This window comes from Giraffa tippelskirchi, chromosome 7 (assembly GCF_054371585.1).
Source record: "Giraffa tippelskirchi isolate mGirTip1 chromosome 7, T2T-mGirTip1v1.2.pri, whole genome shotgun sequence".
Classification (NCBI taxonomy): Eukaryota; Metazoa; Chordata; class Mammalia; order Artiodactyla; family Giraffidae; genus Giraffa; species Giraffa tippelskirchi.
In genome coordinates, this window is record NC_137281.1 from 12,791,736 (window position 1) to 12,818,218 (window position 26,483).

General features: G+C 49.7%; 1 protein-coding gene across 4 annotated transcripts; it reads left to right on the forward strand.

Moving 5' to 3' along the window:
• Positions 1-623: 623 nt before the first annotated feature.
• NUMBL (NUMB like endocytic adaptor protein) lies at positions 624-24,746 on the forward strand. Of its 4 annotated transcripts, none has more exons than XM_081516280.1 (10): positions 624-875; positions 4,670-4,754; positions 6,592-6,734; positions 8,461-8,535; positions 8,621-8,695; positions 9,634-9,774; positions 14,926-15,115; positions 19,760-20,065; positions 22,146-22,268; positions 23,325-24,746. In XM_081516280.1, the coding sequence occupies exons 1-10, from the start codon at positions 852-854 to the stop codon at positions 23,960-23,962; spliced, it is 1,800 nt and encodes a 599-aa protein (XP_081372406.1). In that variant the 5' UTR covers positions 624-851; the 3' UTR covers positions 23,963-24,746. The 4 variants fall into 4 exon arrangements, with proteins under 4 accessions (XP_081372406.1, XP_081372408.1, XP_081372407.1 ...); XM_081516282.1 differs by having other exon boundaries at positions 19,763-20,065; XM_081516281.1 differs by having other exon boundaries at positions 6,595-6,734.
• The last annotated feature ends 1,737 nt before the right edge of the window (positions 24,747-26,483 follow it).

Consider the following 26,483-nt stretch of genomic DNA (forward strand, 5'->3'; position numbering starts at 1 on the left):
AGAACACACACACACACACACACACACACCACCTCCCAGCCTCCTGGCTCTCTCCGCTCGGCTCCCAGCAACCTCGCTTTTTTGCTAATGGGCCTTAATGCCCCTGCCAGCTGCTTTGCCAAACCCACAGGACTGGGCGGGAGCAGGGGCGCTTGGGCGGCCAGAAACCAATCCCCTGTCCCAGCCTGGCGCCCCCGCCCCCAAAGCTGAACCGACCGCGCACCAGGACTCCGGGGTCTGTTCACTCCCCCTCCCCTTCCCAGCAAAAAGTGCCTCGTCACCGCTTCTGCCCGCCCGCGCTGGGCCGGGAGATCCGTGGGGTTAGTTGGAAGATTTGGGGATGTGCGGCGGCGAGGCGCCTCCCGAGGCAAATCTTTCGGACGCAGAACTTAAGGGGATCTGAGGTCAGGGGTCACGGAGGGGAAGGGAGCCCACCCCTAGATGGACCGAGAGGAACGAGTGTCCGCGAGGTTCACGTGCGTGATCAGCCCAGGACGGGCCAATGGGCGTGGCGTGGCGGTGGCCACACCGGAGTGGGCGGGGTCATATTTGCGTATAGGCGTGGCCTGCCGCGCAAGGGGCGGGGTCTCTCTGCATATCCAGCAGGCGGCGGGCCAATGGGCGGGGCTGGGGCGGGGAGCCGAAGCGGGAGGGGCGCTCCTCCGCCCCTGGAACGGAATCCTCCAGGGAGCGGAGCAGGCTAGCGAGCGTGCATCCCGCACCAACCCCCGGCCCCCATCCCCGGCCCGCGTCAGACGGAGCTGCCGCCGCCGCCGCCGCTAGAGCAGCAGCACCACTCGGGGATCCGGGCCCAGCCGGGGCCGCGGGAGGCGGGGGCGCCCGAGCCCTGGATGTCCCGCAGCGCGGCGGCCAGAGTGAGAAGGGCGGGAGAGGGGGGCTCGGGTGGGGGGCGGCGCCGCTGCTGATGTGGCGGAGGGTGGGAGGCGGCCGTGGCACCCGGATGGAGAGGGTGCCAAGGCTGGAGAGGGTGGTCCTGGGTGGGGGGGTCCAGGAATACGCTCCGCTCCAAGCCGAATCTTGGCAGACAGGGGTCTCGGGCACAGGCCCTCTCTTGCCCAGTTTCTGGAGATAGGGATCCCAGAAAGAGATCTCCCCTTCCAAAAAATCAAGGACAGGGGGACAGCTTCTAGGTACAACTTCCTAGGCAAAATTTTGGGGATAGGGTCTAAGACACAACCTCCTTAGGAAGCCAAGGCCTCTAAGAGGGGATTCCACACCAGACAAAATCCTTACCCCTCCCTGCCTGAGGAGGTCTCTGAGCACAACAACCCTCTAGGCAAGGCCTTGAGAATGGGGTCCCTGAGCACAGCTTCCCCACCAAGGCAAGGCCTGGGGGCATTCCAAGCACAGTCTGTCCCCAGGCCTCAGAGGCATCCCAAGCAGAGCATCGCCCCCACACTTGGGCGCTGTCCCAGGAACATCCCTTTCTCAAAACAAGGTCTCTGTGCCTGGGACCCCATCCCCCGCAAGCCTGAATAAAATAATGGGAATTTCAGGCAACCCCCCCCACCCCCGACACACACAAAAAGGCTTGGTCAAGGGTCCCAGGGCACAGGTCTCCTGGGCTACCCTCTTTGTCCTGGGGGCTGCCCAGCTGTCTGGGAAGGGCCCCACCCGCAGACAATCCACTGACTCCCTCTTTGGTTCTGGCCCCCCAGGCTCCAGGATTCAGGCTGGGCCAGGGGGCGGCTCCCCAGGGACCTGGTACAGCCCTGTCTGTCTGCAGTGTCTGCTGTGCTGGTGACGGCGGCTTTGTGTGTGGTACCTGGGGGGAAGAGGGGCAAGCCAGAGATGGGGAGGTGGCCAAGAGTGTGACCCTGTGTTTTTGTGACTGTGGCTGCCTGTGTGTGTCTGTGTGCGAGCTGCTGCTGGGGACTGTGAGGAATCGTGTGTGTGTTTCATGCTTGTGGTTGTGTCTGATAGTGCCTGTGATTGTATCTGTGTGTGACCCCAGCATTTGTGTGACTGTGTATGTATGTATGACAGCTGCTTGCTCCATGTGCAGAACCCTGTACTTTTCTTTCCATCTCTGTTTGTGTGCATAGTTGTGACTCTGGTTGTATCTTTGATTACATCTTTTGTGACCCTGACATATGTACCTTGGTAACTCTAACTGGCTATGTGACAGTATATCCGTTGAGTCTGGGGTTGGGCGTGTATATGGCTGACTAAAGATGTGGGTGGAGTTGTGACTGTAAGTGGAGTTGTGTCTATGACTCTGTGTCCATGTGTGACTGTTGTAATGACTTCCAGTCTTTGTGGTTGTGTCTCATGTGTTTGTGACACACAACTGTGCCTACAATTTTGGGTGTATGACTGCCTTTGCATATGAAGTCACATTGTGCTTATGTGCCAGGCTGTGTCCTGGCACTGTGACTTGTGTGTTTCTGTTCATAACCACATCTTTGCATGTGATCGGGGTTGTATAAATGACTACATGTAGGTCTGTGTGTTGATACTGACTGATTCTGTGCATTTGTAGTTATGTACGTGTGATTTGGGTTATGTATTTGACTTAAGAGTCTGAAACCCTGACTATTAATAGTGAGTTATTTAATTGCATGTGACTCAACCTATAGGTGTGTCTACATGTGCTGGCACCAGGTGATTGCGTGTGTTTGTGGGGGTGTGTGTATGAGACTGTGACTTCTATATTTGTGTGTGACCTGCCTGTCTGTGTGACCCTGGGTGACTCTGCGTACTTGTGTCTGTGTCATGGTCTGTAAGATTGTGAGTCTGTAGCAATGTGGCTGTTTGGGGTGGGTGGGTGTGTGTCCCTGCAGGCATGTTAGGCTCCTTTGTTGAATTTGTGTGATTTGGTGACAGAGTGAATGTCTCCTGACAGCACACATGTCTCCATCCGGAACCATGTTTTCTGTGTAAATGTAGCTATAAGTGCTCCACCTGGGTGTGTGAAATGGAAATTGTGTGCTGATGTTTCTGTGTGTGAGATATGGTGTGTCTGTCCACATGGGGCTGTAGTTGTACATGGTCCTATAATTGTCTGTGTGACTTAGGTGTTTGCAGGAAGAGAGACTGTATGTTTTTCTGGGATGACGTGACATAGTACAGCTGGGAGTTGGATGGTGGATAACGGCGATAGATGTACCATGACTGTAATACACGGCTACGTAATGTGGACGCTCCTGTGGTGGGACTTTGGATACATGACCATTTCTGAAATGCGTATGACTGTGACTCTGAGCCACCAACTGTCTGGCTGTGTCTGAGTGGGGCTCGGGGAGATCTTTCTCTGGACGGTTGTATGCACGTCTTGAGTTTGTGTGCCTGTTTCTCTCTAAAGCATGGGCCATGGCCATCAGGGTCCCTGTGTGTTGGTTGCATATGGAGGACCATCCGTAGAAGTGTGGCTGATACTGTGACCAAAGATATGTCTCCGACTGGGATGTATGACTGTGTAACAGTGTGTGACCAAAAAGGTGTGTTGGTGTGACTGATACAGTTGGGGTTAGGTGTCCTTGTACAGCCGTGTGCTGGTCAATGACTAGACACATGTGGCTGTGGCTGGGTGTGACCAAATGTGTGTCAGTATGTCTACATCCATCCCTGACCAGATGTCAACAGGCAGCCGGGTAGCTGTGTGTGAACACTATATGTGCCTCGGTGCTAATAGGTGACCTCCAGCAGGGTGTGATTCTTCATGGGTGGGTCTGTGACATGAGTATCTTGGATGGGTGCCTGAGGAAACAACTCTCCTGGGTGTGGTTGTTCACCGGCTGCCCTGGTGGGTGTGCCTGGACCCGGCTCTTTGTATGTGTCGGAGAAAAGAGAAGTGACTGAATATCAGTTGCTGATATGACCGTACATTTGTGGCGCTGCCCAGGCAGCCTGGCACTCTGTATGTGTGTGCGTGCTTTGTTGCTCAGTCATGTCCTACTCTTTGCTACCCCATGGACTGTAGCCCCCCTCCCAGTCTCCTTTGTCCATGGGATTTTCCTGGCAAGAATACTGGAGTGGGTTGCCATTTCCTTCTCCAAGAATACTGGAGTGGGTTGCCATTTCCTTCTCCAGGAATACTGGAGTGGGTTGCCATTTCCTTCTCCAGGGGATCTTCCTGACCCAGGGATTGAACCCGCGTCTCCTGCATTGCAGGTGGATTCTTTACCTGTGGACAAATGGTCTGTAGCAGAGACTGTGTGTCTGTGAACATGGATATGTGGCCAGATATTTATAATGGCTGTGACTGTTGATGTGTATCTGTGTGATCCCGTGTGTGTAGCTGTGGTTGTGTCTGTATGTAACTAATTGTACAGAGCTATAACCAGGCGCTGGGGACAACTGGAGACCAGAGTTGCATGTATACCTGTGACTGTATGTGCTGTCTGTGCAGCCCTGGACATGTGTCTAAAGGGCAAGGCCACACCCTCTCTGCACCAGCCCCTTGGGTACTGATGGCCTTCTGAGGCCAGGACATCCCCAACAGATGCTCCCAAAACACACCTACTCATTCCTAGGTCCTTGCAACCAGGAGGCTGATTGCCTTAGTAACAGTTGCTATAGCAACCAGGACTCTCATCAGGGATCCTGAGATGAAGGGGGGTTGGCTGATATCCAAAGAAGGGGTGAGGTAGGGGACTGAGCCCCACCCCAAGCCAGCTTCTCAACTTTCCCTCCCTCCCTTGGGCAGGGCGGACCCAGGAGGCCTGAGCAGCATCTGCCCCCTGCCCCCTGTGGGGCCCTGGGGCCCCCTGAAATCTCCAGGACGGAGCCAGGTGAGTGGCCAGCTGGGGACTGGTGAAGGCTGACTGAGGGGGTAGGTCTGCCTAGCATGGCCAGAGGAAATGTCCCTGCAGTCACACAGGCTTAATCACACTTATGAGTGGACATCATCAAACGACTTCCGTCACACTCAAGTGACCTCCTTCACGGACTCACCTACCTAAACTGTGTCACACACACACACATTCAGACACACACCAACATCTCTGCACGCACAGGTGCAGGGTCACATAAAAATGCAGACACAATCCTCAACAACATCCAGACTCCCTCCCAGGCGAGTGCTGCAGACCTGCGGACTCTCAAGAAATGTCCTCTTGTACAATCTCTCCAACAACACACACAGACCCACACTTTACAGACCACAGCCACACTTTCACAAGCAGATCCAGCCTCACAGACAGCACCCATGTGCTCATGCTTTATAAGAGCTACATTTTGGCACACACAGTCTCACAAATAATAGTCAGCACTGTCATAGACAGTAGCCACATTCTCACACCATCACACCTTCATAAATAACATTTACAAACACAGCGTCAAAGACAACAGCCTCATGTCCTCGCACACCCTCACAGATGCATGGCTGCATACAGACACACCCCCAGAACAACACTCACAGACCCACACTCTGCAATAACACGTGATCTGACCCAGACACACTGTCACAAACAACAGCCATGGAAATACAGCCTCACCACCAACAGCTTCACTCTTAAGCAGACATGATGTTTTGAGTATCTCTCACAGACACACACTGTCATGGACAACAATCATCAAAGACAATAGCCACATCCTCACACAGACACACAGCATCAAAGACAACCGTCATAGACACAGCCTTTCAAATAAAACAGCTTCTTGCTCAAACACAGACCCATCCTCAGAGGCAACATTCCCTGACACACACTCACCACCACTCTCTTCAGCCGTGAGCTTCAGGGACCTATACTCAGACAACAACCACAGTCTTGGCCACAGACATCGCCTCACAGACAGCATTCACAAACACACTCTCAGACTCACAGACACAACCATTCTCAGACCTGTGTCCTTCCATACAACCTTCAACTGTACACACACTCACAGATAGTAGCTGTCCGAGAAGTTGTATCTGCATCAGAGGCCAGTCCCTGTCCCCAACACTCTCTGGCCTGGGCTCTGAATCTCAATCCCTGGACCTTCTGTGTCCCCCACCTCCTCATTTGGACCCATGCAATTCTCAACTCCTGTGCCCTCTGACCACCTCTGACCTTAACCCCTAAACCCACTGACCTCATGGTCCCTGACTGCTATGCCCTCTAACTCCCGGGTCCCCCACTGCCTTAACTTCCCATGACTTTGGATCATCATGCCCCTTGACTGTCACATCCTCAAGCTCCAGACCCCTAAAAGCTGTGACTCAGGACACCCCGTCCCAGAACTCCACACCCCTTAGTCCTACGCCTTCTTTTGGCCTCAGGACCGGGCATCTGGGATCTTAGTTCCCTGACCAGGGGGAACCTGTGCCCCCTGTACCCTCTACATTGGAAGCGCCCAGTCTTAACCACTCACCACTGGACAGCCAGGGAAGTCCCTAGCCCCATGTCTTTTGAATCCCCACTGCCAATTCTGTTACTCCCTTGCTTTCGAGGTGCCCTCTTGCCAGTATCCCCTAACTGCTGCCGGTCCATGTTTCCCGAATGTCAGAGCCTCTGACCCAGTGACCCCCTAACCCTGTAACCCTACTGCCATGTTATCTGACCCTTGCTCCCTGAGCATTGTTTACCCCCACCTTGAGCCCCATGCCTCTGACCCTCGCCCTTGAGCCGCACCCCTGTTTTGTGTCAGCAGACGAGGCCGGCACCATGAACAAGCTAAGGCAGAGCCTGCGGCGGAGGAAGCCAGCCTATGTGCCTGAAGCGTCGCGCCCACACCAGTGGCAGGCGGACGAGGACGCGGTGCGCAAGGGCACGTGCAGCTTCCCGGTCAGGGTGAGTGGGCGGGGCTCGGGTGGGCGTGGCTGCAGCGGTATGCCCGCGGTTTGATGTGCCCATGCGTTCCAGTGCCCAGGGAGGTGACTGAGACCTCGGCCTGTGTGGAAGAGACTTGATATCCGCAAAGAACTGTGGATCCTGCAACAGCAGCGCCTGCCTCCCCCAGCCCGGGTCCCTCACAGCTGGGATTAAAAACCAAGACACATTCTCTCGTGCCAGGAAAATGTTACCTGGAGTGTGTGTTGGGGGGCGCGTCCCGCCTGGAGTCACGCTGTTCTGTGGGAGCTCAGCTTCCAGGGGGGCACTAGAAGGTCACAAAGATTTTGTAGCATTTGCAAAGCCCTCTACCGTTAAGTGGGCTTCCCTGATAGTTCAGTTGGTAAAGAACTTGCCTTCAGTGCAGGAGCCCCTGGTTTGATTCCTGGGGGTTGGGAAGATCCGCTGCAGAAGGGATAGGCTACCCACTGCAGTATTCCTGGGCTTCCCTTGTGGCTCAGCCGGTAAAGAATCCGCCTCCAATGCGGGAGACCTGAGTTCGATCTCTGGGTTGGGAAGAAGACCCCCTGGAGAAGGGAAAGGCTACCCACGCCAGTATTGTGGCCTGGAGAATTCCATGGACGGTATAGTCCATGCGGATTGCAAAGAGTCGGACACGACTGAACAACTTGTACTTTCACTACTGTCAAGTGCTTTCTGGTTCAGAACACCACGACCCTTTACAACACGCACTAAAATTTATCAGGGAGATGGCAAGATTCAGGTTCAAATTGACACTCAGTCGCTTCCTGGCTAGGAGACAACAGATGATGGTCACAGAAGGGGGGTCCCCCCACACACACACTCTCCTCTCCTCCCCACCTTGCCGTATTTTCCCTTCCCCTAGAAGTGGATCTTGCATGTGAGGGGCTATTGAGAGGTGCAGGAAATGCTGGAGAGAATGAGGACGGGAAGGCGGCCAATAAAGTGTGTTTTACTAAACTACAGCTGTGAGCAACTGAGCTTGATGCCACTGGGGAACTCTGGGAAATCGAACCATCCCACCCGCGGGGTGAGGGAGCTGGAGCATGTGGACCCCAGCTGCCATCAGTCATTGCATGAGGCCAGTCCTCAGGCGCAGAGGCAGACAGTGTCACTCCGAAGGACACCGAGATGTAAGAAAGCCCAGGGATATAAGAAGAGAGGTGCAGATGTAGAGAACGGACTTGTGGACATAGCGAAGGAAGGAGAAGGAGAGCTGAACTTGGGAGAGTAATATTGACATATGTATACTACCATGAATAAAATAGATAGCTAGTGGGAAGCTACTGTATAACCCAGGGAGACTAGCTTGGTGCTGACCTTGGTGATGACCTAGAGGGGCGGAATGGGGGGTAGGGGATGGGTGGGAGACTCAAGAGGGAGGGGATATATGTACAGCTGATTTACGTTGTTGTACAGCAGAAACGAACACAACACTGTAAAGCAATTATATTCCACACACACACACACAAAAGCCCAGGGATAGAGGCAGAGTGAAAATCACTAGTACGAGCTGTGCTTCAGTTTTCTCACTTGTATATCTGGGAGGAGAATGGAGTCCCCCACCTTGTAGGTCTGAGATGCAGAGTAATGAGTTAATACACACAATGTGCTTAGGACATTGCCTGATACAGCAGCCCAGTGAACACTAGGAATCATTGATGACTTTGCTTGTTTCATGTTCTCCCATCCCTTCCCCACCAAGTACCTGGGCCACGTGGAGGTGGAGGAGTCCCGGGGGATGCACGTGTGTGAAGATGCTGTGAAGAAGTTGAAGGCAGTGAGTGAAGGGCTGGAGCAGGGAGGGAGCAAGGTCAGAGGAGAAGAGGCAGCCCTGACCACGCCTCTGTCCACCTCCATTTCAGATGGGTCGGAAGTCCGTAAAGTCTGTCCTGTGGGTGTCAGCCGATGGGCTCCGGGTGGTGGATGACAAGACCAAGGTAGGAGACCTTGTGGGCCTGGGAGTGGGCACCAGTGGGCCCCCCTCTCCTCAGCCTGCTCGAATGGGGCCTTCTCACCCAGCTCTGGGATGTCCCTCTCTCGGAGACCTTCGAGATTCAGCTATGTGCTCCTGTAATATATTGGCACATCTCACAGTCATAATTCAGGATCGAGTCCTGTGGCTATTTGTGAACTGGCATGGAGAGTGGGTGAGAGCACAGACTGTAGAATAGTTGCCTCAGCTGGTCTTCCAGCCCACCCGCTTTCCAGCTGGGTGACCCCGGGCATGAAGGGGGGCAGGGTGAGATTTAACCCTTGTCATGCCTCACTTGCCTCATCTGCAAAAAAGGGGATAAAAGTGGAGCCTACCATTCAACGAGAATATATGCACAAATAGTTTAAAATCATGCCCGGTATAGCAGAAGTGTTCTGATCAATAAATGTTAGCTGTTATGTGCTTATTGTCCATCTACCCGGCCAGATGGAAGCACCGTGGACCAGGACCTGGGTCTCTTGTCTGCTCAACATTGAATTCCCTGCCCCTAGCCCAGAGGCTGCCTGGGAAGCCAGCCAGCACGTGATGACAATTAGGTTAATGACTGAAAAGGATTCACCCCCTCCAGGAAGCTCTGCCAGACTCCCATCCAGCTTGGGTCAGGCACCTCATCTTGCTCCCAAAAGTCCCTGCACCTCCCGGATCCAGCCCTGAGCCCTCTGCCCATCAAGAACAGCATGGCTGGGACTCTGGCCTGTCTCCACTGGGTGATGAATCTGACTCCCACCCTAAACTTGGGAGCCCCATGTAAGCAGGGCCCATAGCTGTTTCAACAAATGCAGAGTCCCCAAGCCATTTGGGACAGGACACAGTGCAGACACGAAGGGAATACTGAATGAATACACGAGACAGTTCATATTCCTTTCCTGGCCTCCCTCCCAGGATCTGCTGGTGGACCAGACCATCGAAAAGGTCTCCTTCTGTGCTCCTGACCGCAACCTGGACAAGGCTTTCTCCTACATCTGCCGTGATGGGACCACCCGTCGCTGGATCTGCCACTGTTTCCTGGCGCTCAAGGATTCGGTGAGTACCACCAAAGCCCGAAGCCACCTGACTCTTTGTCTCCCATGCCCTGGTATTCCCAGCCTCAGCCCGCTGTGTGGTGTCAGGCAAGTCACTCACTTTTCCTCTCCTCTCTGTGTCCTCATCTGGAAAAGGGGGTGTGTTCACAGTCCCTGAGTGCACGCATGTTATGTTACTTCAGTCGTGTCTGATTCTGTGTGACCCTATGGACTGTAAGCCCGCCAGGCTCCTCTGTCCATGGGATTCTCCAGGCAAAATACTGAAGTGGGTTGCCATGCCCTCCTCCAGAGGATCTTCCCGACCCAGGGGATCAAACACGGGGCTCTTATGTCTCTTGCATTGGCAGGCAGTTTCTTTACCAATAGCGCCACCCGGGAAACCCATTCACAGCTCCTAACCGAGGATTATTGTGAGACTTGATGGGTTTGATACAAAGTATTTGGAACAATGCCTGGCATATAGGAAGCACTCAGAAAAACATTATTTATCATCATCCTCCTCGCTGTCAATAATTCTTCATGTTTCTCTAGCTTTTCTCATTTGAGGAGCATATACATACCGTAACATGTACAGATGACCCAGGCACAGCTCCATGAATTTTTCCTTATTTTGAAATTTTACTTATTTATGTATTTTTGTCTGCATCACAGGGCATATAGGATCCTAGTTTCCCAACCAGACACAGAACCTGTGCTCCCTGCAATGGGAGCATGGAGTCGTAACCACTGGACCACCAGGGAAGTCCCAAAGTAACTAAAGTATACGATTCAGTGACATATATATATTCACAATGCTGTTTACACAATTCTGTCACCTCTGTCTAGTTCCAGACATTTTATCACTCCTAGAAGACACCTCATACCCATTAAGAAGTCACTACCTCCAGGAAGGGGAACACATGTAAACCCATGGCTGATTCATGTCAATGTATGGCAAAAACTATTACAATATTGTAAAGTCATTAGCCCCCAACTAAAATAAATAAATTTATTTAAAAAAAAAAAAAAAAGAAGAAGTCGCTACCTTCTTACTATCTCTATGAAGTTGTCTATTGTAGACATTGTGTACAGACTGAGTCATACAGTATATGATCTTTTATGACTGGCTTCTTTCACTTAGCATAATATTTTTAAGATTCATCCTTGTTGTAACATGACTCAGTATTTAATTCCTTTTTATGAACAAATAATATTCCATTGTATGGCTATACCGCATTTTACTTTATTTATCCATTGATGAACGTTTGGTTTGTTTCTACCTTTTGGCTATTATGACTAGTGCGTCTATGGACATTGGTATGCAAGTATTTGTTTGAACACCTGTTTTTAATTCTTCTGGGTATGTACTTAGGAGTGGAATTGCTGGGGCATAGAGTAAATTTAATTTTTTTGAGTTGGGGTGTAGTTGCTTTACAGTGTTGTATTAGTTTCTGTTGTACAATGAAGTGAATCAGCTATGTGTATACATATATCCCCTTCCTCTTGGACCTGCCTCTCAACCTCCCATCCCATCTAGTCACCACAGAGCACTGAGCTGGGCTCCCTGTGCTATACAGCAGGCTTCCACGAGCTATCTGTTTTACACATAGCAGTGCACACTTTTTGAGTAATTGCCAAATTGTTTTCCTTGGTGGCAGCACCATTTTACATTCCCACTCACACTGTATGAAGGTTCCAAGTTCTCCATATCCTTGTCAACACTTTTTTTTATTATAGCCATCCTACAGATACGAGTGGTATCTCGTTGTATTTCTCTGATGACTAATGATGTTGGGCATCTTTTCACGTGCTTATTGGCCAACTGTACATCTTTTTCAGAGAAATATCTATTCAAATCCTTTACCCATTTTTAATTGGGTTGTTTGACTTTTTACTGTTGTGGGAGCTCTTTGTGTATGCTGGATACCAGACACTTATCAGTTGTGTGATTTTCAAAACTTTCCCCTCATTCTGTGGGGTGTCTTTTCACTTTCTTGATAGTGTCCTTTGATGTACAAACGTACACATTTCAATGAAGTTCAATCTATCAATTTTTTTATTGTGTTATTTCTGTTTTGGGTGTCATATATCATATCTAAGAATTCATTGCCAAATCCAAGGTCATAGAGGTCTACCGAATGTCTTATTCTAAGAGTTTCATAATCTTGTTATTGTTCAGTCACTCAGTCACGTTCAACTCTTTGCGACCCCATGGACTGCAGCACACCAGACTTCTCTGTCCTTCACCATCTCCAGGAGCCGGTTCAAACTCATGTCCATTGAGTTGGTGATGCCATCCAACCATTTATAGTCTTAGCTCTTATATTTAGATCTTTGATCCATTTTGAGTAATTTTTATAAATGATGTGAGGTAGGAGTCAACCTTCATTTATTTTTCATGTGAATATCCAGTTGTTCCAGGACCATTTGTTAAAGAGACTGTTCTTCCTTCATTGGACAGTTTTGGTACCTTTATTGGAAATCAGTTGACCATAGATGTGCGGGCCTGTATCTGAGCTCCCGGTTTCGTTGGTCTATATGTCTGTCCTTATGCTAGTATCACATTGTTTTGTGGTGACTACTTTAGCTTTGGGTAAGTTTTTAAACTGGAAAGTGTGAGTTCTTCTATTTTATTCTTTTTCCAAATTGTTTTGGCTGTCCTGAGTCCCTTGCAACTCCATAAGAATTTCAGGATCAGCTTTTCCATCTGTGGAAGAGCCCATTCAGATTTTAAAAGGGATTGCATTCAATCTGCAGAATGCTTTGGAAAATATTGCCCTTTTAACAACATTAGCCTTCCAATCCACAAACACAGGATGTATTTCCATTTATTTAAGTCTTCTTAAATTTCTTTCAACAATGTTGTGTAGTTTTCAATGCTTACATCTTTTATTGCCTTGGTTAAATTTATTCTTAACCATTTTATTGTTTTAATGGTACTGTAAATGGAACTGACTTAATTTCATTTTTGAATTGTTTACTGCCTGTGTATACAGATATAACTGATTTTTTCATGTGTTGATTTTGTATCCTACAACTGTGCTGAATTTATTTATTTGCACTAGTTGTGGCTCCTTTATGGTTTTCTAAGTATATGATCATGCTTTCTGCAGACAGAAGTAATTTTACTTCTCTCTTTCCAACTTGGATGCCTTTTATTTCTTTTTCTTGTCTAGTTACTCTAGACACAACTTCCAATACAGTGTTGAATAGAAATGATGAAAATGGCATCCTCATCTTGTTCCTGATCTAGGGGAAAGCTTTGTCTTTTACCTCTGAGGATAATGTTAAGTGTGAGTTTTTCATGAATGTCCTTTATAAGGGTGAGGAAATGAAAGGGTGCTGGATTTTGTCATATGCTTTTCCTATGAGAATCAAGACAGTCATGTGGGTTTTTTTCTTTCATTCTATTAATGTGGTTGATTGATTTCATATGTTAAACCAACCTTGCATTCCTGGAATCAATCTCACTTGATCATGGTGCATAATCCTTTTAATGTGCTGTTGGATTCAGATTGCTGGCACTGGGTTGAGGATGTTTGTCCTCAAATTTAACTTTAAGAGGTGATTGAGCATTTTGCTTCTGGGAAAAGGAAATGGCAACCCACTCCAGTATTCTTGCCTGGAGAATCCCGTGGACAGAGGAGCCTGGTGCGCTGCTGTCCACGGGGTCTTACAGAGTCGGACATGACTGAAGTGACTTAGCATGCATGCATGCATTGGAGAAGGAAGTGGCAACCCACTCCAGTGTTCTTGCTGGGAGAATTCCAGGGACAGAGGAGCCTGGTGGGCTGCCATCCATGGGGTCGCACAGAGTCGGACATGCCTGAAGCAACTTAGCAGCAGCAGCAGAGCATCTTGTTTAGGAAACAGAAGTCAGACATACCTCATAAGAATCCCAACTCTGCCATTCACTTGTTATAATGGGCAGGTTGACCGAACCTTAGTTTCTTCATCTGTACAATAGGTTCACAAGGTTGTCCACCTCCTGGCACTATTGTGAGTATTCTGTAAAAGGGTGCAAACCAGGGCTCAACCCAGGGCTACACAAGATTTTTGCTGACACATATGTGGGTTTCCCTGTGCCTGGCTTTGTGACACATGCCCTGCATAGTTTCATTCACCTTTCTTGCAACAACCTGATGAAGTGGGTGCTATTACAGCCCTCATTTTACAGATGCAGAGGTTTGGCTACTGGAAGTGGTTTTCTTGAGGTCACACAGCTGAGAAATGGGAAGCCAGCATCAATCTCAGGCTCTCTGGCCTTTGTTGTTGTTGTTCAGTTGCTCAGTCATGTCCAGTTCTTTGTGACCCCATGAACTGCAGCACATCAGGCTTCCCTGTCCTTCACTGTCTCCTGGAGTTTGCTCAAATTCATGTCCATTTGAGTCAGTGATGCTGTCTCTGGCTTTGGAGTCTCTCAAGTAGGCGAACTTGAAAGACTTGTACCAGTCACTCGTACACCCCCTCTACCCAGATCCAGCGATTAACATTTGTCTGCACTTATATCACTTACCTACACATCTTATTTTTTGATGCATCTCAAAGTTGCAGACATCAGAATACTTTCCCCAAACACTTCAGCTTGCATACCAGTAAGCAGAATTCCTATTTGTTTCCAGCTTTCTTTTTTGACCTCAAGTTGAGGCACGTGGGAACTTAGTTCCCCAGCCAGGGCTTGAACCCATGTCCGCTGCAGTGGAAGCATGGAGTCCTAACCACTGGACCACCAGGGAAGTCCCTCCAGCTCTTCTTCTTTTGAAGTGAAATTCATGCTGCCAAACAAACCTTAGGTATACATTTGTCGAGTTTTGACAACTGTATACACTGTAACGAAACTGTAACATGAAGATCTAGAACATTGCCACCAACCCAGACTGGTCCCATGGTGCTCGGTCAGTCCCCATCCCTACTCTATAAGAAACAACCGCTGTTCTGATGTTTTTTCATCACAGACTACTTTTGCCCATTCTGTAAGTTCACATAGAGTTCAACAGAGCCATACAGTTATTACCCTCTTGTCTGTGGCTTTTGTCCCTCGTCATGCAGTTGTGCACGGAAGCCCAAGAGAGGTGAAGGGATTCGGGGTCACCCAGCTGCTGAAACCCGGGGCTCCCGGCGTCCAGTCTGCACCACACAGAGTCGCTAAGCCCATCTCCACCTCTTCCCACAGGGCGAGAGGCTGAGCCACGCGGTGGGCTGTGCTTTCGCGGCCTGCCTGGAGCGGAAACAGCGGCGGGAGAAGGAATGCGGGGTCACGGCTGCCTTCGACGCCAGCCGCACCAGCTTCGCCCGCGAGGGCTCCTTCCGCCTGTCTGGGGGCGGGCGGCCGGCAGAGCGAGAGGCCCAGGACAAAAAGAAAGGTGGGTGCTGCCCGGAGGCCGGGGAGGGGCATCGGATGGGCCGGGGGTGTGGCTAAGGGATCCGGTTTGGGTGAGGACGGCAGAGGTACAGGGGTTCTACAGTTTACAAAGCAGAAAAGAAAACACACACAAAACAAAACCCAAAACAAGCCACCCCCAAAAAGAAAAAAACAACAACAACAAAGCAAGGCACCGGCCACGAAGTCTGGTTACAGTTTCTGCAGCGTACTTGGGTTTAAGGAGTCCTCTGGGCAATATTCTACCGGCCACAAACCCTGGCAAAGCTCACCGAGCGCTTTATTATCTGCTAACCCAAGGAGGTTCCCAGGCTTTTCAAACTGTGTATCCACCCTGTTAATGGGTTGCCGAAGTCAAATTGCTGGGTTGTGGTTGGAATTTTAAGAAATAAAATAGAAAACGACAGAAAAATATCAGCGTAGGGGAATGTAGTAAGGGTAAGTGTAGTTATGTACTTTTATGTCAGTGGGTCTATGTGCCTGGTGGGGGAGTGGGACGGGTTACCAGGTAAAAAGTGTTTCTTACTGTGGATTGCTGTCATGAAAGTTGGAACAATACCTGGCAAGCTCTAACATAGGTCAAAGGCAAACAGTTTGTAAGTTCTCAAACTGTGTTTTTTAAATATTTGAGTGTATTATGTGTGGGGTCAAAACATTATTCTTTTTTTTACTGTGGATTTTAGTTTTTAAATTTTTGGAAAACACTGCTTAGAATTTACAAAGAATTTACCATTGGGATTCAGGATAAAGGAGACTGAAGAGATTTGACAGATATTATTAATAAAAAATGCAGTGTTCTATCGTGTATTGGATCCTTTATATTATATAAATATATGTATTCAATGTTCAATATATATTTGAATATATATGATATATTCAAATATATATATTAATATCCATAAAGAATATGATTAGAAATTGGAATATGGAATGTAGATTACCTAATGGTATCATATCCATGTTTAATTCCCCAAGTGAGAAATTATGCTTTGATAAAATTCTTTACAAATTATCTGTTTTACATACAGTAGTGTGTATCTATTAGTCTCAAACTCCGAATTTATCCCCCCTCTCACTTCCCCTTTGGTAACTCTGGGCTTGTTTTCTATGTCTGTGAGTCTATTTCAATTTCCATTTGTTTGGGTTTTTTTCCTAATTTTATTTATTTATTTATTTTTGGCTGTGCTGTCTTCTTTGTTACATGGGCTTTTCTCTAGTTGCAGCAAGCGGGGGCGTCTCATTGCAGTGGCTTCTCTTGTTGCAGAGTCCAGGCTCTAGAGCTCGAGGGCTTCCGTAGCCGCAGCAAGTGGATTCATTAGTTTCGGCTCCTGGACTCTAGAGCACAGGCTCAATAGTTGTGGCACATGGACTTAGTTGCTCTGTGGCATGTGGGATCATCCTGGATCAGGGATGGAAACTGTCTCCCGCATTGGCAGGCAGATCCACTGAGCCACAGGGGAAGTCCTATTTCTGTTTTGCGAATAAGTTCATTTGTATCACTTTCTTAGATCCCACATATAAGTGACATCTTTGATATTTGTCTTTGTCTGACTTGCCTCACTTAATATGATCATCTCTAAGGCCATTCATGTTGCTGTAAATGGCATTATTTCATTCCTTTTTATGGCTGAGTAATATTGCATTGTATGTATATGTGTATATATATATACACCATATATTCTTTATCCATTCATCTGTCAATGGACATTTAGGTTGTTTCCATGTCTTGGCTATTGCGTGCAACTTAAATGTTACAGAAAGACAATTATGGAAGAAGAGACAGATCAAATACCGTAACAAGTTAACACTGGGGAACATTGGTTAAGAGAACCTGTGTGCTCTGTGTTCCATTTTTACATCTTTTCTGTAAGCTTAAAACATTTCTAGCTAAAAAGTTAAGAAAACAAGTTTTTATCACTTGCTATAATATTCAGGTTTACAACGTCTATTTTTCTTGGTAAATTATGTGACTGCTTACAAACCTCTTGACAAATGTAAAGATTTCTTCACAGCTTACAAAATATTTTCTGTTTACATCATCTATCAGAATTTGTAAAGAACTTTATCAGTGGCAAAGCAGATTACAAAGTCTAGTTAACAGAGGACCTGAATATGTGATATTTTGTTTGCAAAAGAACACACGGAGTGGGTACGTTTACTGCTTATATAGGACATTAGAATTTACCAAGAATGTCGTGTGCTTTAGAGTTCGCAGTGGATTTTGCTGTTTCCATCCAAAGGATATTATAATTTCCAGGTAGAAAGCATTTTAGAGTTTGCACTGCAAAAATGAGAGTTTACAAAGTGTGGTATATGATTTGCTGAACACATCACGGTGTTTTGCCCGATGATGCACGGATTCACAGTCTGGAGGCACCGCACGTCTACAAAAGAGCTCTCTTCTGTTTAGGAGACAGGAAACAGTGCCTTTTCCACAGTTGTTTACCAAGCTTTTGTGGGATTCCAGAGCAAGTGAACATTCACTGTCTCAACTGAGGCTCTCAGGAGGCCTGGGGAGGCAGCTGGGAGATGTTTATTCTAGGTTCAGTTGGGGAACCTGCAGCCCAGAGATAGGAGGTGACTTTCTGAGGCCCCAGGTGGGGGCAGAAGTGGTTTAGTGGCTCTAACCCGTCCCAGCCTGGTGCCACTGCCCCCAGCCTGACCTCATCGCCCCCACGTGGACAATGGGAGAAGCACTGGGCGGCCTCCCTGCCTTCCTTGTGCTAAGTCACTTCAGTCGTACTCTTTGCGACCCCATGGACTGTGGCCCAGATGCTGGGGCTCCAGCACTGGCGAAGGACGAGCTGATCTGCGTGCATAGGGCACTGATGCTGTCGCTGTCACTGGCACCAGGCAGCTCCATGTCAGGCACTGGGAGGTCAGGGAACAGCCCCATGCTCTGCCCTTGACCCGTTCTGCAGGTGGCCCTCACAAGCTGTGTGGGTCAGTGGATTGACTCTGCAGTAACTAAATGGCCATGGCCACAAAAATAACTGTGCACGTGTGTGTGTCACACCTGAGTGGTACAAGAGCCAAGCAGCATGTGACTTGGGCCTCCGTGCACAAGTGCACGATGAGGGATAAAACCCACAGACAAGAGGATAATACTGCATGGCTCTGTTGAACTGTATACTCTGTGTGAACTTACAGAATGGGCAAAAGTAGTCTGTGATGTAAAAACATCAGAACAGTGGTCGTTTCTTAGGGAGTGGGGACTGACTGAGCATGAGGGGATGGTCTGGGTTGGTGGCAATGTTCTAGATCTTGATGTTACACAGTTTCGTTACACAGTATATACAGTTGTCAAAACTTGACAAATGTAAACTTTAGGTTTGTAGCCAGCATGGGGGTCCTCTGTCTGTGGGATTCTCCAGGCAAGAACACTGGAGTGAGTTGTCATGCCCTCTTCCAGGGGATCTTCCAACCCAGGGATGAAACCCGCGACTCATATCTGCTGCATTGGCAGGCAGGTTTTTTACCACTAGTGCTGCCTGGGAAGCCCCTGAGTTTAACCTCACTAGCACTCATCTTCCCTGGTGGCTCAGACAGTAAAGACTCCACCTACAAAGTGGGAGACCTGGATTCGATCCCTGGGTTGGGAAGATCCCCTGGAGGAGGGCATGGCAACCCACTCCAGTGTTCTTACCTGGAGAATCTCCATGGACAGAGGAGCCTGGTGGGCTATAGTCCATAGAGTCACAAAGAGTTGGACACGACTGAGTGACTAAGCACACACACATAGCACTCAGGCTGAGGCTCAGGTGAGGCCACGTGGGAGGAGGGCTGTGTGTTTGTGTATAGGCGGGAGCGCTGAGTGGGGAGACCAGGTACCCACAGAGGACAAAGAGCAGCCCCAGAGGGGAGCGATCCCAAGCTGAGGGGTTGAAACAATCTGGAAAACTCCTCAGAGGAAGTGTGTCAAGCTGGGTCGAGAACAATGGGTAGCAACTGAAGGAATGGAGGAGGTACTTGAGGCGGGAAGAGTGGTGGGAGGCAGACAAAGAACAGAGCAGATGGAATGACGGAGGATGACAGCATGACGTGGAGAGAGCAGGCCAGAGGAAGAGGCAGGTTAGCACAGTCGTTTAGGAGCTCAGATTGTGGAATCAGCCTGCCCCTTCCTTCACCGTGTGGCTCAGGCAAGTCACTTGCTATTGCTGGGCCTCAGTTACCACATCTGTAAAACGAGGATAAAGATAGTTTCAACCTCATTGGGTGGTGGTGAGGATTGAATGAGTTCATCCTTGCAAGGCACTTGGAACAATGCCTGATACACTGGTCATGCACCAAAGAAGTGTTTGTTAAATTGATTAGAAAGGGAGACAGGAGATCTCAGAGGGAGAAATAGCAGAAGCAGCAGAGGAAGATGGATGGAGGACAGAAAGCTTGAGACACACAGAGGGTCAGGTTAGGTGATGACTCCCCACAGGCCTCCTGGGAAAAGTGGTCTTGGCTTGGGTGGGGATGAGGGACCCCCACCCTCATTTCAGGGCTCTGACCAGCTTGTCTTAAGGCCAGGGCACATGGGGTGAGGAAGGCAGCATTGGAAAACAATCAAGGGGACTGAGGAGAAGCCCCCATGCCAAGGGGAGGTATCTAACCATCTCTCTCTCCCCCATATCTCTAGCAGAAGCAGCAGCTGCCCCAACTGCGGCTCCTGGCCCTGCCCAGCCTGGGCACGTGTCCCCAACACCGGCCACCACATCCCCTGGTGAGAAGGGTGAGGCAGGCACCCCAGTGGCTGCAGGCACCACTGCAGCTGCCATCCCCCGGCGCCATGCCCCCCTGGAGCAGCTGGTTCGCCAGGGTTCCTTCCGTGGGTTCCCAGCACTCAGCCAGAAGAACTCGCCTTTCAAACGGCAGCTGAGCCTACGGCTGAATGAGCTGCCATCCACGCTGCAGCGCCGCACTGACTTCCAGGTGAAGGGCACAGGTGAGCCCAGGACTCAGCAAGAAGGAACATTGGGATCAATGCCTCTGACTGTCCTGAGCAAGAGATAGGGAAGAGGTGGTACACGTCATGATTGATTAGCACAGTGTGCCACAGGCAAAGGAAAGGTGGAACGCATCATGATCAATTAGCAATGTCTGCCATCAGTCTCGGCGAGGAGAGAGGTAGTGTAAGCTGTGATCCATTAGCAATGTCTGCTCCAGGTAAGGGATAGCACAAAGGTGGCTCAAGTCATGATCAATTAGCACCATCTGCCGTAGTTAGGGACAGGAGAGAGGTGGAATACATCATGATTGACGAGCAAAACTTCCATGGGCAAGGGAGAGGAGAGCAGCTGGGCTCGGATGCCATGCTGTTGCTCAGGAGGAGACTGAAGCACCATAGGGTAATGCTCCCTTCCAAGCTTTTGACCAGTAGAGCCATGAGATACAGGTGAAGGATACAGGTTCAGAAGAGTGTTTGTTTAGGGCAGGGAGAACTGAGTGATGACAGACATTACGGTCTCCTTACAGTGTCTGGCATGAGCAAGAAAAGAGAGTAAGGTGGCACACCACATGATTAATTACCAAAATTTGCTTTGGGCAAGCAAGAAGAGAGAGCAGGAGTATTACATTTTGCTCAAGAGATGACTCCCAGAATTTGGCTTATGGAAGCAGGAGACGAAGGGCACAAGTAGCTTGGGGATCATGGAATCAGGGAGCACAGTGACGGATTTGTCATGTTGCTTGTGGATAAAGGACTGTGGGAGGCAGCACCCATTGTTATTGATTAGACATGCCTTCCTGGGAGAGTGAGGAGGCAAAAGGTAGTATGTCATCATCGATTAGCAATGCCTGCCACGATGGTGATAGGAGAGAGGCAGTACAAATGTCCTTTTATGTTGGAGGAAAGATGGAATTACCACTCCTTTCTTCCAGCATTTGGCCAGTAGAGCCATGAGGTCTGGCCGGGTGAGGGGTAAAGTGAGCAAAGAGTTTAACAGGAGAAAAGCATCATGTTTGATTACTAATGTCTGCCGTGGACCAGGGAAAGGAGAGACATGGCATATGTCATGATTTAAAAACAACGTCTGCCATGGGGAAGAGAAGAGAGGTGGCATGGAACTATGTTTTGCCTGAGGGAGACAGGCAGGAGGGCTGCCTTTCCTCCCAGCTGTCAGTGAAGTCATGCGGTCTGGCTTGCTCTCCTGTTTCCATATGCCAGATCTGTGACACCTCCCTCTTATGGCCCCAGGGATTGGTGTGGGAGGTGTTGATCTGTATCCAGGAGGCTGGGCTAGTCCAAAAGGTGACTGCAGAGCAGGTGCCAACGCTTGTTGGGAATGACGCACGCTCACTTCATATCCTGCAGCTCACTCCTGTGTCCTGCACACACCCTCGCATTTGCTGTCCTCATTAAGCAGCCTACCAGTAAGCACACCCCCAGGGCTCTCACATCTGCTCTCTGAGGGGGCAGGGACCCCAGACTTTATGTGGAGGCCTCGAGTGCCTGTAGCCAATTGCACACTTGCTTAGATGTGACTTGCCACCCAGAAATTTCATAGACTCACACAGATGTCCCACTCTGCTGCGGGTGTCACGCTCAGAAGTCACACACTTAGAGAGAGGAACAACCGAAAGTCACATACACACACAGAAGTTGCAGAACCAAGTGTGACCATTACACACACTTAGAAAACACATAATCAATACAAACTATTATATATAAAATAGATAACCAAGGCCCTACTGTATAGCACAGGGAACAATTAATATATTCAATATCCAGTAGTAAACCATAATGGAAAAGAATATGAAAAAGAATACACACACACACACACATATATATATACACACAGATGTATGTGTAACTGAATCACGTTGCTGTCACATACTGCTTGGCTCTTGTGCCACTCAGGTGTGACACACACACACATGCACGGTTATTTTTGTGGCCATGGCCACTTAGTTACTGCAGAGTGAATCCACTGACCCACACACCTTGTGAGGGCCACCCACAGGGCTGGGGTCAAGGGCAGAGCCTGGGCCTGTTCTCTGACCTCCGCCCTCTCCTGACCTCCCAGTGCCTGAGATGGAGCCGCCTGGTACCAGTGACAGCGACAGCATCAGTGCCCTGTGCACGCAGATCAGCTCGTCGTTCGCCAGTGCTGGAGCCCCAGCATCAGGGCCACCGCTGGCCTCGACAGGTAAACTCCGCCCTTCTGAGGCAGATGCCCTGCAGTGCTCCTCCTGCATACCCCTGCTCCTTTCAGGACCACTGCAGAGACTCTGGGAATCTCGGAATCCCACAGGCTTAGAACCCTGGGTCATCTAAGAGCTATGAGATTACCATAGAAACATGGATCATTCAAGATCATCCTAAAATCATGGAATCAATCACTGTAGAACCATGGAATCATCTTAGAACCATGGATCATTTAAGAGCTCTGAATCATCGTAGAATCATGGAATCTACCACTTTAGAACCATGCGCCATCTTAGAACCACAGGGTCATCTCTGGGACATGGATTCATCCTAGAACCATGAAATAACATAAGAATTATGGGATTAGAACTTTAGAACCATGGGATCAATGTTTAAACCTTTCTGTCTTAGAACCGTAAAATCTAGACACCTACAGTCTTTGAATCACAAGATATTAGAACCTAATAGATTTGGAGCCACAAAACCTTGGAATCTCACAGCCTCGAAAGTAGGCTCTCTGAGAAAATAATGCCGGGCAGTTCCCCTCGAGCCACATGCTTATCCCAGAACCAGGGAAGCACCTTGGAATTCCAAACAATGCAAATTTAGAACTCTAGAATCTTCGAAAACGCAAACTTAAAACTACTGAAACTTACCCACCATGTTAGAATATAGTACATTCTGAGAAAGAGCCATGCGATCTTAGAATCTTAGCCTTCTAAAACAATACTGTCAAAATATTAGAGCCAAGGGTAATATTGAAAAGTATTTAATAACAGGTTTGTTACTGATCAACCAGAAGGGAAGCCAGCCTGTGTGATTGTCACCCTTGCCTATATTTTTCCATCTCAGGACCTTAGAATCTCAGAACTGAATATCTGAGTGCTGTATGACCTTATGTGGTTCAGGAGGGGTCAAGTCATTTGTCCAAAGGCCGTGCAGTCAATAAGGAGCCAGGCTAGAGGCAAGGCAGGCAGCCTGGTGCAGAATCTGTCCCCAGACTGGGGTTCTCTCTGCTGCAGCCCATGCCCCCTAACTGCCCCTCTTCTCTCTCTAGGGACTTCTGCCTGGGGTGAGCCCTCCGTGCCCCCTGCAGCTGCCTTCCAGCCCGGGCACAAGCGGACCCCTTCAGAGGCCGAGAGGTGGCTGGAGGAAGTGTCCCAGGTGGCAAAGGCGCAGCAGCAGCAGCAGCAACAACAGCAGCAGCAGCAGGCGGCCCCTGTGCCCTCTGTACCCCCCGGCCTGCAGCCCTTCCCTGCCCCCATGGGGCCCTTCGACGCCACACCTGCCCAGGTGGCCGTGTTCCTGCCGGCCCCGCACATGCAGCCCCCTTTTGTGCCCGCCTACCCAGGCTTGGGCTACCCGCCCATGCCCCACGTGCCGGTGGTGGGCATCACCCCCTCACAGATGGTGGCCAACGCCTTCTGCTCAGCTGCTCAGCTCCAGCCCCAGCCCGCCACCCTGCTCGGGAAAGCTGGGGCCTTCCCACCCCCTGCCGCCCCCAGCGCCCCTGGGGGCCAGGCCCGTCCACGCCCCAATGGGGCACCCTGGCCCCCGGAACCAGCACCAGCCCCGGCCCCTGAGTTGGACCCCTTTGAGGCCCAGTGGGCAGCATTAGAAGGCAAACCTGCTATGGAGAAGCCTTCCAACCCTTTCTCGGGCGACCTGCAGAAGACCTTTGAGATTGAACTGTAGCCCGAGCTGCCCTGCCCACCCCATCATCTCCGGGTGCCCCACACCTGGGACTGGAGGCCAAACCTCTCCCCTAATCCTGCGCCCTCCCATGGCCCGTCTAACCCCTTCTCTCAACCACCTCCCACAACCACTACGGAACTGACATTGTGACGCCCAGGTTGCGACGGGATGGAATTCAGGGACGGACCCAGCCTGGCTAAGGGACCCATTTCTCTGCCAGACTTAGGCTGGCACAACTTCCTCTCCTCCCACTCCAGACACAGGGGGATGGAGTCCCACTGAGCACCTTGGTTCGAGCTACGTTTCCCAGTTTCTGTTGTTGACCTTCTCTACCTTCCAGTGTTGGGTGGGATGGAGGCGGGATACCCACCTAGGGGCCCTCCCGGGCCCCACACGAGTGCCCACCCCCAAGTCTGATCATCCCACCCCCATACACAGCACAAGCAAAGGGCTTCCGTCTGCCCACCTGCTGCGTTCACTGCCAATGCTGTGCTCACCCCTCCCACCCCTCCCCTCCCCTTGGGGGCCCACCTCTTTTTTGGACCAAGGTCTCAAGGGGATAGGGGGCCAAGTTGGGGGGCCAGGAGGTGGGTAGGAGGAAGGGGAAAGGGAAGAAGAAGAAGCTCAGTTACCTCACGTTAGTGCCCGCTGGGGAGGGGTTCCAGGAAGAAGGAAGGGGTGCCTGGCGGGTACTTTTCTATCTTTTATTTCCAGATTTTTTTGTATCGAAACTTGCAGATTTGTATTATACAAGGACAACCAATAAAGGAAGAATATAATGGTGCCCCTCGAGAAAGCAGGGTGTGTGTCCAGGGGAGACGGTGTGGAGACCGAGCCTTTCCTCCCAGTCATCTAAAACCAAAGGGAGTAAAAAGGGTCTCCCTGCATATCAACCTCTGAGTCATAGCATGGTAGCAGGTAATGCTGACCTAGGACTCAAGAAGTGGATATTAGTGGGCACCCCAAATTAATCACCCCATTTCTGATTCCTACAGATTTTGAACCAAGGAATTCTGTATATATATGTGTGTGTGTGTGTGTGTATAAAATCTGCTAATAAGTTTAGTATTAATATTTTAAATAATTAGGTTTGGAATAGCACAACTTTGAGCTGGCTTCATGTTCCACCAATTGCATTTTCCATAACATAGGCCAAAGTGTCATTTGACACAGCAGCACTTTTTTAAGTTTCTTTATTGTTTCCTGGGTTCCTTGATAACAATCTACAAAGTCATATATTTAAAAATATATACTATATAGACGACATGTTTAATCCTTTATAGCTCTTTAAAATGAGGAGGCTGGTCTCAAGAAACCTAACCCCATATCCCCATTTGATAAATCAGGAAATTGAGTCACTTACCCAAGGTCACACATCTGACTAGTGGGGGAGCTGGGATTCAAGCCCAGCTTCTGGTTGACCTCAAGGCCAGTCATTGAACCACCAGGCTGTGAGGGGAGAAGCCTAGGATCTGCCCTCAAGGGTTTACATTACAGCCCATCAACCAGCTGGATGCTGGACTAGGGGACCTGTGACAGATGGTCTGCCTGGGCACCAAAGAGGATTCCTAGGGAGCAAGCAAAGGACTCTGCTTGGAAGGAGCTGTGCTTCAATCCATCCCTTTGCAGATGCCATTTCTTCTGCCTACAATACCCTTTCCTGATACTGCACCCTCTCCAGGAAGAATGCTACTCCTCCCTTTAAAAAATTTTTTTGTATGGCAGTTTGCTTTATTTGGGGGCTTCCTTGGTGGTTCAGACAGTAAAGAATCTGCCTGTAATACAGGAAACCTGGGTTCAATCCTTGGGTCTGGAAGACTTCCTGGAGAAGGGAATGGCCACCCACTCCAGTATCCTTGCCTGGGAAATCCCACGGACAGAGGAGCCTGGCGGGCTACAGTCCATGAGGTCACAAAGAGTCGGACACGACTGAGTGACTAACACTTGCTTTATTTTCCCCTAATAATAGAATGTCCTGGATATGCCATTTCATATCGATGAGTCAGGTATAGATCCGTGTCAGCTCTGGGTTAACAGTTCACAGGACGCTACTCATTCTTCAGGCCTCAGTTCAAAAATCCCTTTGTAGAGGGGGAGCCTCTTCCAAGGCCCCGCCCCATCCAATCCTTTCAAAACTCTGTCACCCTTCAGGCCAAGTCTGGAGAGCTCAGTCTCCAGTTGGGTCCTCCAGGGCCCCGAGCGTCCCCCATCCTGGCCCTAACTCCTCTCTGTCTCTCCCAGACCAGGCCCGACCCACTCTGCGCTGTCACTGTCTGATCGCCCACGGGACTATGGGTGAGGGATGGGTCTGGGGCCATCTTGGTTATTTTGATGTCCGGGCACAAGGCCAGGCCGAGAAGAGGCCATTTCAGCAATTCACCTCTACAAACCACGGGCGAGTGACAGGGGCAGAAAGAGCCTAGGGCTCGGAGGTGATTGGAATTATTGGTATGATGGGGAAACAGGCCACGCAGCACACAGAAGATCAAGGACAGAGTCAAGACCGTCGTCTCCCATGCCA